At 39.9% G+C, this 13,204-nt stretch overlaps 2 protein-coding genes across 2 annotated transcripts; one reads left to right on the top strand and one right to left on the bottom strand.

The window, feature by feature from the left end:
- Window positions 1-12: 12 nt before the first annotated feature.
- On the top strand, window positions 13-2,755 carry LOC116730702 (zinc finger protein 706). Its single transcript, XM_032580108.1, has 4 exons — window positions 13-145; window positions 1,861-2,011; window positions 2,180-2,292; window positions 2,416-2,755. The coding sequence occupies exons 2-3, from the start codon at window positions 1,877-1,879 to the stop codon at window positions 2,273-2,275; spliced, it is 231 nt and encodes a 76-aa protein (XP_032435999.1). The 5' UTR covers window positions 13-145; window positions 1,861-1,876; the 3' UTR covers window positions 2,276-2,292; window positions 2,416-2,755.
- Window positions 2,756-2,987: 232 nt separating this feature from the next.
- Window positions 2,988-12,570, bottom strand: bmp8a (bone morphogenetic protein 8a). Its single transcript, XM_032580107.1, has 7 exons — window positions 10,758-12,570; window positions 6,491-6,683; window positions 5,468-5,616; window positions 4,771-4,950; window positions 4,608-4,684; window positions 3,927-4,037; window positions 2,988-3,296 (listed from the first exon to the last, which is right to left on the bottom strand). Exons 1-7 carry the CDS (start codon window positions 11,212-11,214, stop codon window positions 3,147-3,149), a joined length of 1,317 nt encoding a protein of 438 aa, XP_032435998.1. The 5' UTR covers window positions 11,215-12,570; the 3' UTR covers window positions 2,988-3,146.
- Window positions 12,571-13,204: the final 634 nt, after the last annotated feature.

Genomic DNA, 13,204 nt, shown 5'->3' with positions numbered 1-13,204 from the left:
TGGATTTATGTGGAAGACCTAGGTTGCAGTTCCACCTCCGTCCAGCTAGAGGGCCCTGATCGTGGTTTCTGGGTTCGCTGGAAACTCCTCCTCTCTCAAAGAAGGAAAGCAACGAAAAGAGTGAAGACGGAGTCGACTCTCCAAGGTAAACCTCACCGAGTTTGTGAGCTTCTACTATCTTAATAGCTCCGGTTAAACTTTATTCCGGTTTGAAATTAACATTCACGTCCACTGCTATCATTTTAACGTAAAGATGTTGTGCTATAAACTAACTTTGAGCTGTATGAAACTTTAGCGCTGCTAAGCTAGGAGCGTTAGCTTCAAGGCGGCGCCGGTTGGGAAAAAAACCGGCTTTGAGCCGCGGTAGTTTTTACCAAACTAGATATTTTATCACATTTTCTATGTTAAAACAGCATCAGGCGTCTGGGCTTGAATGACTCAAAGCGGATAAAAGTAGTTAAACAGCTAGCCGGGTTTCTATTGGTCTCGGTGCTTACTTAGCTCCCTGAAGTTGGTGTCTGAATCGTAGCTTAAGGACAGTATTTGATGTTTATTCAAATCTGTATTTCTTTAAATTATTAGAATAAATCAGAAAATCAAACAAAAGTAAGTTTCTAACATGAAGAGTTGTATTTGTATTATTGTAGATTAACAGCTCGTTAAAGCCCAAAAATTAAGCTTCTCTGATAACATAAATGTTACATAAGAACAATAAATACTGATATAGATGTTACATTGTGTCCGACATGAAATATTTGATGGTAAGACGTTAAAAAAAAGTCTGATTAAGCGGAGGTATTTTCAAATCTGAAACTTGTTTTCTGTATGTTTATTTGAAGCACTTTTTATATTTATCTTAAAAAGTGCTTTATAAACAAAGTACTTTAAATGATCATCAGCAGGATGACAGCTCTGTATTTTGCTTAATCTTTTTTACGTTCTAAGTTTTTGGATTTGTTATTTGTTGTAATGCTTCACAATTTCCAGAAATTAACTGCAAATTCAGTTTCGAAGAGTTGACAAAAATGTGTGAAAGATTTAGCAGTTTTGTTCAACCTGTGGTCTGAAATGTTTCATATTTATTTTATTAAGCTGTTTACAGTTGGAGAAAAGGTTGCTAATGCCACACAAATGGAGAAATTCCCATGTTTAGGATGTTTTCACAAATTTTAATCCTTTGTTATAATTAGATCACTTTGTCACCATTAGTTTTAAGTATCTTTACTGCTGAAGGTTTGTTTTGATTGCGCATTAATGTAAACTTCAGACTTACCTTCAACCTTTTGGTGAAAATCCAATAAATTATCTTCTCAGGGTTCGTACTTGTTTCACCACAGTAAAATTCAAACATTTTCAAACATTTTTAAGTGACTTACATTTTTTTCCAACAGTTTGGAGATATGAGTAATTTATTACCAATTTAAATAACTTGGGCAATTATAAAATATAAGACAAGTTACACAGATTAATAACGTATTGAGTGATTAGGAATATTAAATATTCATCAAATTGAAATGATCCAAACAAATCATGGTCATAAAATAAAATAACCATCCTGCTGAAATTAAATGCTTGAACAAAATATACTAAGAAAGTTTAGTTTAAAAAAATCTCTTAAAAAATTTTTCCCGCCAAGTTTTCTGACATTTTAGCAAATATAAATAATTTTGGTGACTAGCTGACCTAAAACAAGTAATTTTGATTTAACTTTAGAAAGTGAGGAACAAAAAGTCTTTTAATTAAATGTTATATTGAACTTTATTACCAAACTGCAGTTTGAACATAGCATTTCCAGAGCGTTCATGTCTTTATGTTTGGTGACGAGGTTCCTTTAACGTCGCTGCTCCTCTTCCTCCTCAGGCTGAAGCGCAGAGCCATGGCTCGTGGGCAGCAGAAGATTCAGTCCCAGCAAAAGAACGCAAAGAAAGCAGCAGAGAAGAAGAAATCTCATGGTGCCGACCAGAAAACTGCCGCCAAGGCCGCGCTGGTCCACACCTGCCCCGTCTGTCGGGTCGGTACCAACAAGTTCTTCAAAACCCAGACCTGATTACAGAAACTGTTAGACAAAATGAGCCATGAGTGGTTTAACTTCCAGACAGATGATTCCTCTTTCTATTTTTTTAACTGGTGAACCATTTCTTTAAACCTGAAGTTCTTCTGTTTGTTCTGGATCTTTCAGACCCAGATGCCCGACCCGAAAACCTTCAAGCAGCACTTTGAGAGCAAACACCCCAAGTCCCCGATGCCTCCGGAGCTGGCCGACGTTCAGGCGTAACGGGTTATTTTAGGAAGGTGATGATATGCCATTGTTTGAAAATATTTTTATTTATACTTTTGTTTGAGGAAAAGGATTCTGTTATCCAGATTTATATCTTGGATGTTTTTTTTTTTCTGAATCATTCCTGTTATTTGCAGAAACACGATGACCACAGATGACTCGGCTGCGTTGCTGGGCGATGTTGACGAACTCGGGACCTGTCAGTATTCAGAGGACAACAGGGGAGACGCACAACAGAAACCTGGGCAGACAAACACCAGCAGCCCCTTTTTATCCTCCATGTTTAAAAAATATATATTTATTACATGTTACTAACTTTTAGTGTAACAGATTTCAGTTTTTCCACCAATTATAATATTCTTCCACTGCAACAAAAAGTAGATTTCATGTAAAAAAATTTCCCCCAAAGACTGAATTAATGTTTTCACTGTACTTTGTTTTTTTTAACCTTTTCAATAAAGCAATCAATATATTCAACTTTTTAAGATTTTTATACATAAAGCATCACCATTAACTACTATTACAGTTTAATAGATTCTTCACATACAAAAACATTTTAAAAGAAACGAGGCATCAAACTGTAGAAAGCATCATTTGCCTGTTGACCTTCAGCAGCAACTGGAACAGTACTGTAATCATCATCTGGCACAAATCTAATGTTTTTATCCTTTTTACAGTAAAATAATGTCTTCTGTAGAAAACTAAATCTGTTTTTAAATAGATAAAAGTCTGAATGCCTGCAATAAATCTATGTGAAAGCAACAAGCTGAAGCCTCTGGATCCTAAAGCAGCGATTAAAGCGCGAACCGACCCGCCGTATCAGAGTTCATGTGGGGGCAGAGGGAGGAAGGGCGCCCTCCTCTTCCTCTCATAGACAGCCGCAGGTTTTCACCACCATGTTGCGATGCTTCTTCAGGATCACGTTGTTGTTGTCGTCGTAGAAAAGCACCGAGATGGAGCTGAGCTTGGTGGGGGCGCAGCAGGCCGACGGAACCTCGTCCGGTTTCATCAGGTGGACCTGCAGAACACAAAACGTTATTGATTAATGATCAGATGATTTTTACCGTCGACGCCATTAAAGGTTTGTTGTTGTTTATTGTTCTTGGATGGATAGGAGTCATTTTAAATAAATGTTTGAATATTGGCAGCCGGTGGTTAAAAGATGGCTTTTTATTATATTTTTCCAAAACAAAAAAAATCAAATAAAAATATGGCCATATTTTTATAAATAGAAAAAAATAATTGTTTAAAAAAGTGGATGGTTTTGTAGCTGTTTTTTTTCTTTTCAATTGTGGGTTTAATAGCGATCCACTGGCAATGTTTTCCCGTAATATTTTTACATATCCTGTCAACGTAACATCTTTTAATACAAAAACATAAAATTTACAAGAATTTGATGTGAAATTTACTCTTGATAGGAGCTCCGTGTAGCCATTATGAATCTGAAAAGCTGCTTTTTATTTTTATTCAGATGTATTTAATTCTGTTAAATGTAACAGAATTAAATACGGAGGACGGTGAGGCCATCGACCAATCGCTAAATGTTTGTTTCAGGCTAATGTAAAATTAGTCTGAAACATTTAAATGTGGCAAATAATCCAAATCTGAACTAATCTGTAGAAATGTTTCGGTGTGTTTGTGTACCGACCACTTGCTGGATGATGGCGTGGTTCGTGGCGTTCATGCAGGCGCCCATTGGATGGATGCATTCACCGTCGCAGTAGTAGGCGGAGTAACCGGCCGGAGCCAGAACCCAGTCCTGAACAGAACCAAACACGAGTTCAGCATGATTTCAGAGAAACAATAAATTCTCAAATAGATAATTCAAATTCAAAAATACTTTATTATTCTGCCCTGATGGGAAGAAAATAATCTGGGTTGTTGTAATCAGATACTTCTGGACATTTTTGCTTTAATTACTGATCTGAATGTTTTGGGGTTTTTTTTTAGCAAATTACCTTTTTATTTATCTGTATTCTCCAGTTAATTATTTCAATGACAGATTAATCTTCCTATTCTAACTCCTGACTCGCCACTAGGGGGCGTGTCTGAGTGAGATGGCAGGAATGTGACATTATAGGAAACTTTAACTGCAGTAGCCACAGTTTGACCTACAGAGGGCAGCACTGAGTCGGTTTTAGGCCAAATATCGTGAAATTAAACACATTTACACATAAAATAAAAAATTGTGGAGAACGATGGACCAATTTAGAAAGTTTATCTGCACAAATGAAGTTAATTTGTACTTTAGTTACTCTAAGTTTGCAGTACAGAAGTTCTGGACCAACAGAAGAACCAAATGTTCTGATGTTTCTGTGGTTCGACTCACCTTCCAGCCCAGGTCACTGAAGCTGACGTACAGCTCGTGTTTTTTGCAGGGTTGACCTTTACTCACAGAACCGCGACCTTGAAGAGAAGCAAACCGGCCCAGATTTAAACCGAACAGAACCAAGTTAAAGACTCCTGGGTTCTCCTAACGGAGAGGTTTGTACCGTGGATGGTGGGGATGGGCAGGTCGTATTTGGGTTTCTTCCTCCTGGGATTGGGCCGGACGGCGCGCGTCGGCCGACACGGGATCTGGCTCTCCCTGAAGAAGGTCACCATGAAGGGCTGCTTGGAGCGCGGGCCTCTGCGGCCCACCAGACCGATCCAGCTGGCCGACAGCGTGCGATCTGGAAGGAGAGCAACGCCGCTCAGAATCAGAAACACCCAGAACTTCTGCTAGAACCCGGTCAGGATACTTATTAAAAATCGTCTTCAACCTGAGGCTAAAGAACTGGTTGGATCTGATGGAGGAAACCCACAAAATGGAAAAGTTAACATTCATGTCGAGACTGAAATCTGAACTTTATAAAACAAAAAGATGGTGTAAACAAGGGGAGTCCAAACTGTGGCGCTGGGGCCATTTGTGGCCTTTGGACTGTTTTTTTGTGGTCCCTAGCTGCAGTTAAAAAAATGATACAAATTTGTTTCAATGGAAAATCTTTTTTTATCTTTTTATAACCAAGTTTTTATAATAATTAGAACCTCCAGATATTTTTACTGAAATGTTGGCTTTTTTACAACGTTCTTCAGCCAAAATCACCAGGCTGGAGACTTTTATCATCCAGGAAGAGAAAAAAAAACATCAAGCAAGTGGAAATCACAGATCTCGTTTTAATTTGCGGAGCGATTGGTCGATGGCCTCACCGTCCTCCGTTTCCACGTAGAGGCGGATGCCCAGGTTGCTGCGCGGGTGGAGCAGCCAGTGGTTGGAGGCGGAGGTGACGTCGAAGGCCAGCCAGCCCTCCTGTCCAGCGGGAACCGACTGCATGTCCAGCAGAACCAGCTCCGACTCTCTGCAGGAGCAGAACCACCAAACGTCATCAGAGAAACAAACCCGAGGCCCAGGGGCCGAATACGGCGCACTAAAGCTTTTAATGTGGACGTTTATCTTTATTCGGAACATTTCTCATCATAATATAAATTTCAATTTATCGTTGTTTCGGAACATTTAAAATGTTTTTACTACTTAATCTACTGTTTGTTCCAGAATTCACTGCAAAAATACAAATCTTACCAAGTATTTTTGGTCTAGTTTCTAGTGCAAACATATTACTGTGCTTGAAATAAGACAAAACTAACTTAAAAGTAATTTTTTTCTTCAAGATATACAAGCTTGTTTTAAGTTCATAATTCCTTAATATTGATAAAGATACTAATAATATGGGAAAAACATATTTTTTCCATATTAGAAGTGAAATAATCTGCCAATGGAACTATTACTTGTTTTAAAATATAAATATTAAGGAATTATTGACTTGAAACAAACTCCTATATGCAGAAAAGTTATTTTTAAGTTAATTTGATCTTATTTCAGCTATGCTAAATGTTTTACTGGAAATGAGGAAACAAACACGGTAAGATTTCCTGTTTCTTCAGTGAATCTGCACCTTTCAGGATCTTATGCATCCATTTAGTCAACATTGCAAAAACACAATAATGAGAATAATTATTCACAGACAAATAATGAGCTGCTGTCAAATAATGAGCTACATATTTTCACTAACACCAGATGATGGCGCCATAGGCAACACAACTACAGCCTCTATTCTGATTTTTTTATTCACACAATCAAAACATTCAGAGATAAGAAGATGCTGATTATTCAGCTTTATAAAGTCTTAAAGTTCAATAAAAACACAAAGAATCCAGTAAAGCTGGAGGATCTACCTGTTCCTGTTTTCTCGTTTGATCTCGTAGACAGAGATGTGCAGCGTCCGGTTCGCTCTCTGGCCGACGGTCAGCGTCTTGTAGATCCGAAACTCTGCCGCCGTCACCGTCTCACCCTGCGGCAGCGGCGTCAGGTCGAAGCGAAACTCCTTCCAGTACGGACGCGTCTGCAGCAGGTTGCGCTCCTGCTCCACTGCAAAGGGAGAGGAAAGGGTCAAAGGTTTCTGGGTTTAAGACAAACAAAATACAAAGAAACACTGAAGCTGTCCGTTTGCAGGAATACAAATTTAGAAGAGACTTTTTAAAGATAACACTAGAAATCACCACATTCATGCACTTCTGCAGCCAAACTTTCTTTTTTTAGAAGAGATGGGAAATATTTAAATCAAATAAAAATGATGACTCAGAAGATAAAATTTGACTTTAGAGGTTTTAATTAAATTAACTAAATTAAAACATTTATTTGTTTTAGAGACCAAATGATAGATATTTCTACTGTAGTCTTACTTTAAAAACTGTAAAGCCTGCAGGCTGAGGAGGATGGACAGAGGGACAAACAGAGGACAGTTGGTGGACAAAATGAATGGCTGAATGAAGACAGAAGGACAGAAATATTTTTCCACACTTGACCTGGAAAATATGCAATTTCAGACATTTTTTTTCCAGTCTCTTTATGAATCTCTTAAATATGAACACGAAACCAACCACAACAGCTGATCGTCCCGAACTAAAACTGGACTTTTTATAGTTCAATCTGAGTCAAAACTAAAATAAAGCTTCTTTGATAACAGAACGTTGCTTCAGCTTTTCATCACAACCAGCAGAGCAATTTAAATCCACAAGCAAGTTTCAGATCTTCTGCCTGGGATCCAAACATTAAACAGAAGCAGAATCATAAATTAAAGCGCAGATAAACGAGGATGATCAGGTCGAGCCCCCTGATTGGTCGGCTGCAGCAGCAGCTCTGCCTGGTAATTAGAGACACTTATTGCTGTGGACCGCAGCAGCTGCTCTGCACACACACCACTAATTACAGGCCTGCCCGGTATTTTTAGAGACGCTCCTCCACAGAAGCATTTTCATCTCGATCCGGGCCGTTGTGTGTCAGTGGGGCCTTTAATTCCCGCCAGCTGTTTCTTCCCATGACATATACAGAAACCCACACCCCGCCTCCACCGCCGGCTGCGTTCAGCCGCGTTCAGCCTTAGAAAACGTTTTCTGCAGGGAAACAATCGTTTGCAAATTATTGAGTTTTTTTTTCTTTTTAGAGTCGACTGATGAATTTCCTTTTTGCTAAAAGCTTGGAGAGGAGACAAATTATTCCCATGATAAAGTCTGCGTCTGAATCCCGGAGGAGCCGGAGGAAGGAAGCCGTCGGGAAGAGGATGTTTAGCTTTCAGGCTAACACAGATAGGCATCGACCAGACCGCTAAGCGGTTCTGACGGACTCCCTGAGGTCCAAACAGGTTCTGGGCGGCAGACGCACCAGAACCAGAATGATGCAACAAGTTGAGTTTAACGTAAACCTGGAAACCAGTTCGCATCGCGCTCATTTTTATGACAAACTTTAGCTCAACGTTTTTGTTTTAAGAGTTTTAAAAAGTTTTAGGACCACAAATAAAACCAAACTGATGTTTTATTAAACCGCCTAAAGCTGCAGTATGTCAGTTTTATTTAACATATTTGTTAATAGTGTCGCTATGTTTTGAGAGCTAACATGAGAAACATATGTGCTGCTACTGCTGTCGGAACAACCAATCAGAGCCAGGAGGCGGGTCTTAGCGCTGTCAATCAACCTGTGAACATGTTGCTAAAGGTGAAGAAACAACTTTATCCTCAATCATAGGTGGATATGCTAACTAGCATTAGCATTATGTGGTGAAAATTTTGTTTTATGCTCAAATGTTTTTTAATGTCCGGTGATACGTTTTTTTTTCCTTTAATGATTTTGTTTGATGTACTTAAGTTTTCTGTTTGCAATTTTACTTGATTCCTGTTAAGTATCTCAGTTTTCAGAAAAGCACTTTACAAATAAAATCCATTTTTATTATTATGATAGCAATGTCTTTATGCAGCATAAAGACATTAAAGCATGACAGAGGTGAAACAATTTAACGAGCGGCTGCTAAATAGACATTTAAGGTAAAAATAAAAAATTCAGAAAGAATTGGAAATGTTTTAAAAATAAGACCTTTAAAAACAATTCCTGGAGACGTCTTGTATAAATTTACCTTCAAGACTCAAAGGGGATCAAACTCTGAGGTTCAAACTAATCCAGGGGTGTCTAATGTGTGGCCCAGGGGCCATTTTCGGCCCTCTGGAAGATTACGGGCGGTCCATCCAAATTTTAAACTGTGCTTTTTTATGTTTTCTATCTACAATGAATTACAGATCCATTCTCTACAAAAATCAGATTTCTTTTATTTTAATAAAAATTTTAATTGTTCAGCTTATCATTGAGAAAACTAAATAAAAAGGCAACAAAGTTGGCCTGTCACAATAATAAATGTTTCTGGACGATAAATTGTCCCAGAAATTATTGCGACAAGTGATTATGTTGTTTTGAAACCATTTACAAGTAATATATTGATAAACTTTAAACTGAAAGATATTTTAAATATCTAAATAAAAACATAACAAAAAATAGCAGCAATAAAAACAAAAGCATATGACAGAAACAGTCCATAAAATGGATTCTGACATATCTCTAAACAAAATCTCTCTTAAAAAATATCACAATTACAATTATTGATCTCATTTTAATTTATCATGCAGTTTATTGCTTATTGCAACAGGCTTAACAAGAAGTTTGTTTTAAAATCTGAACAATTTTTGTGGAGGTGCGAGTCTTTCAGTGTCTATGTTCACGATTCAATTCAGAAACTTTTTTAAATTCAGTTTCAAGATTCTGTTGACTGGCAAACAGAAAAGAGTAAACAAATAAAACATTTATTTAAAACAAATCTTTTAGGTTCCATAAGTCTATAAGATTTAAAGCTGCAGTATGAAACTTTTATAAAAATGTGTTAAAACTGCCACCATGTGGTAACAGTTTGTTATGAGATAAATCTGTGAAAAGATTAATGTCTTTCCTGCAAAAATAAACAATCTGAGCCAGGAGGAGAGTCTTAGCGCTGTAAATCATCCCCATGAACGTGCTGCTAAATATGCTAATAGTGGAGAAACAACTTACCGTTACAGGAAAACCGTTTATCTGCGGCGGTTATGCTAACTAGCTTTAACATTCCCAACAGGATCTGTTGACGGGAAAAGCTGCAGCGGTATCAAAGAGCAACTTTAAAAAGTTCCTTACTGCAGCTTTAAGCAAACATAGGCTTGTGTAAGATTGTCATGATAACTAATTTTGCAGGACAATAAATTGTACCTCAAGTTATCGCGATAAACAATAATGTTTTGAAAACATTTTCAAGTAATATAATAATGGCATACAAAATATTCTGACATTCATTTTATTTGTTGTTTCTGTTTATTTTGATATTCAAAATGTCTTCCTGTTTAAAATGTTCATTAGAATTTAAAGTTTATTGATCTCTGAACAGAATAGAATATACTTAATTCAAGCAAATAAGTCATTTCTCCTTAGGAAGTACATTTAATTCTATTCTACTCAAAGATCAATAAACTTTAAACTCTAACGAACATTTAAAACTGGAATGGGAATACATTTTAAATATGCAAAACAAACACAAATAAAATAATCATGAAGTCTTGGTAAACAAAATGATCCCTTAAAAAAAGGGGGAAGTTGAGAACAAAGAACCAGACTGAAGACTTTTGTCATCTAGGGAGAGAAAAACAATAGTTTGTCTTAATTTATCATGAGATTTATTGATCTATTGTCTAATTATTGTTGCATTCAATTCTGATTTCCCATCAAAATGTTAAAAGGTCGGTTATCTCCACTGTCAGAACTAGGGGTGCAACCATTTATCTGCGCCAATTTCCTACATTTTGGGAGATCAGTGATCTTTTATGTGAAGTCCATCTTTTCCAACAATCTTATCTTCCTCAGAAAGATCTAAAAATCAGCTGCTGTTCTCTTCTGCTCTGCTTTTACATGTCTGACTGACGGACCGGCCCACCAGGTCATGTTGGCACGTTTACAGTTTATAGTAGTTAACAACCCACTGTTGCCAACTCAGCAACTTTCTTGCTGTACTTAGCAACATTTCAGACAAAATAAAAAAATTGTTTTGTCCAAAATCGGACCTCTACTCAGAACCGGTCTCCACCTTTGGCCACTCACCCAGGTTGACGAAGCTCATCACCGTGTCGGCCTCGCTCACCACGCTCCCCAGCGGCGGCGTGTGCGTGCTGAGCGTTGGCAGCGCGGCGTAGTTGACCTGCACGGCCGCCCCGTACCTCCCCAGGCCCGGCCCGTTCAGCGCCATCTCGTCCTCGTCGTCGGCTGACATGGCGTGGTACAGGTCCAGCATGAAGAGCGGCGCCGAAGAGGGCGGCCTGAGGGGCGGGTGCGGTCTGGGTCGGCCCGGCAGGCCCAGAATGTTCAGGATCTCCTTCTGCATTTCCTTCTTCTCGCGGCCACTGAGCCGGCGGAAGCTGGAGTGGACCACGGCCTCGGCCTGCTGGCTCCACAGCAGGACGGACAGCAGCAGGAGCGGCAACAGCAGGGTGGAGCTGGGTCCAGGGCCGGGTCTGGTTCCAGGTCTGCCCCGCAGCTGCAGGATCTGGTGCAGGTTCATCCTTCTGGAGCGCCGCTCTCCTCCAACTGCTGCAGCTCAGTCACCGCAGACAAAAACAGCCGAGATTTATGCCTGAGGTGTTTAGACGAGCGCCGGCTCTGTTTACCTCTAATCTCAAATCAGAAGGAAAATCCACCTCTCCCCTCAGCGCTCAGTCACGCAGCAGCAGCAGAGGCGTGCATGATGAGAGTCAGCATAATTACAAGCTATTTGAGCTGCAGTGAATATAGACAAAAAAAAGAGAAGCTTTGAAGCTGTAAACGTGAAAGATGTGGAGCAATTTCAGTGATGAGTGGGTGCTGGAGAGGAATTTGGGAGCGTTGTCATTAGGTTTAGAGTAATTCTCCTCTGGATCCAGGATAAGAGGAAGGAGTTGGAACCGGCAGGGATTCCCCAGGAGAACTTTTGATGCGCTGGTCGGCTCAGGAACGGTCCGATCCCGGTTCGATTCTCATTTCCCAGCAGAGGTGAGACGACTCTGCGCGCTGTGGACGCTCTGCGGAGTGAATCCTGAGCAGCTGTTCACAAGTAGGAGGGAGTTTCCCTCCTCCTCCTCTTTAACTTCTCTGCTCTTCATCGCCACCCCTCCCAGCGGTCTCCTCAGGAGACCTCATCTCACCGCCACACTTCTACCTCTTCATCTGTTTCCTTTCCTTCAGTTTGTCGTAAATTATTTTTATGTTTACAACAGAAAATTAAATGCATTTTTTAACTCTGAGCTGATAAATCCTCAATTTTTCCGGTGGAGTTTTCCTGCAGCAGGTCTAGAGCAAACATCCGCGCTCGGGTCCAAACCAGAAGGACTCTGAGGGAAGAAATGATTAAAATAGAGTAGAGAGGTTCAGCCCTGTGCCCGCTCATGTTTGTGCGCTCTTCTCTTCAAAGCGGGTTCGGTTCTTGTGGTCTCTTTGAGCGGAACGAGTAACACTGACCAAACCAACGTGGTCGCCGTCATTTTTGCCCGAGGCCAAAGGCAAGTCCCCGAAATGCCAGGAATTAATGCGCTACCCGCTTTGCTTTATGCACATGCCAAATCCTGGAGGATTTATCAGGAGAGGTGAAAGCACAGAAGAGGAAATATATATAAAAAAGAGGGAATGTTTGCCTCTGCAACTGGAATAACCCAACAGAAATAAAAAAGGCATTCCTGGGAGGAAGAAGTAGAGGTCTGTCACCAAAGTGAGGGGGTGAAGATGGATGGAGAGTGGACAGCAAACGAGTGGTCTGTGAGAGTACACACAGCTGCAGAGGAACAACTCAAACCATCACATAAACACGACAAAGTTTCAAATCTTCCATCACCGCCTGACATAAAACCAAAAATGTATCCCGGTCTGGGCAAGGCAAACACAAAGTTTAGCTTATTTCTCCCAAACCACCACCTGCCTCCGCTCTGTGTTTACCTCCTGTAGGAGCCATTTAACCTTTTCTGTGTTTATCGCCACCAGGGGGCGAATTTCATTTTGAGTTCTGTGTGTCTGATGGGGGATGGGTATTTAAGGTCAATGGTGATTCTGTTCAGGTGTTGTTAGTGGGAAGAGGCAACAGTTTTCCACTGTGTTTGGTTTAGGTTTTGAGGTCGAATTTACGTGTAGCTACATTGAAGTAGCAAACAATGGACATTGTTCTGTTCAATAAATGACCTTTTTATAAGTCAAACTAAAGATCGGCCTGATGAATCTCTACTGAACGCACGTAAGAACAACGCCTTCAAGCACAACAACCAGTAGCCTAAAATATAGGATTTTAGCCGCTACACCTCCTCTCAGTGCAGAGAAGTGAAGATCCAGGCGGGCACGTCTTTATCTTCTGCATTTCAAACACCTCAATTACAGAGAAATGTCCGGCGACTGGCTGCGAGTCTGGGCCTTGCCATCAGACACAAACGGAGGCCTGCACACACAGGAAGAGGGAAAAACAAATTAAGTTTGCTTCACTTCTCTCAATAAATTTACACTTTGAAGGAATACCAGCCAGGCACTCAGAATAA

This window comes from Xiphophorus hellerii, chromosome 13, assembly GCF_003331165.1.
Source record: "Xiphophorus hellerii strain 12219 chromosome 13, Xiphophorus_hellerii-4.1, whole genome shotgun sequence".
Lineage (NCBI taxonomy): Eukaryota > Metazoa > Chordata > Actinopteri > Cyprinodontiformes > Poeciliidae > Xiphophorus > Xiphophorus hellerii.
Note: the sequence above shows the minus strand (reverse complement) of the source record. Positions and strands in the feature narration are given on the sequence as shown.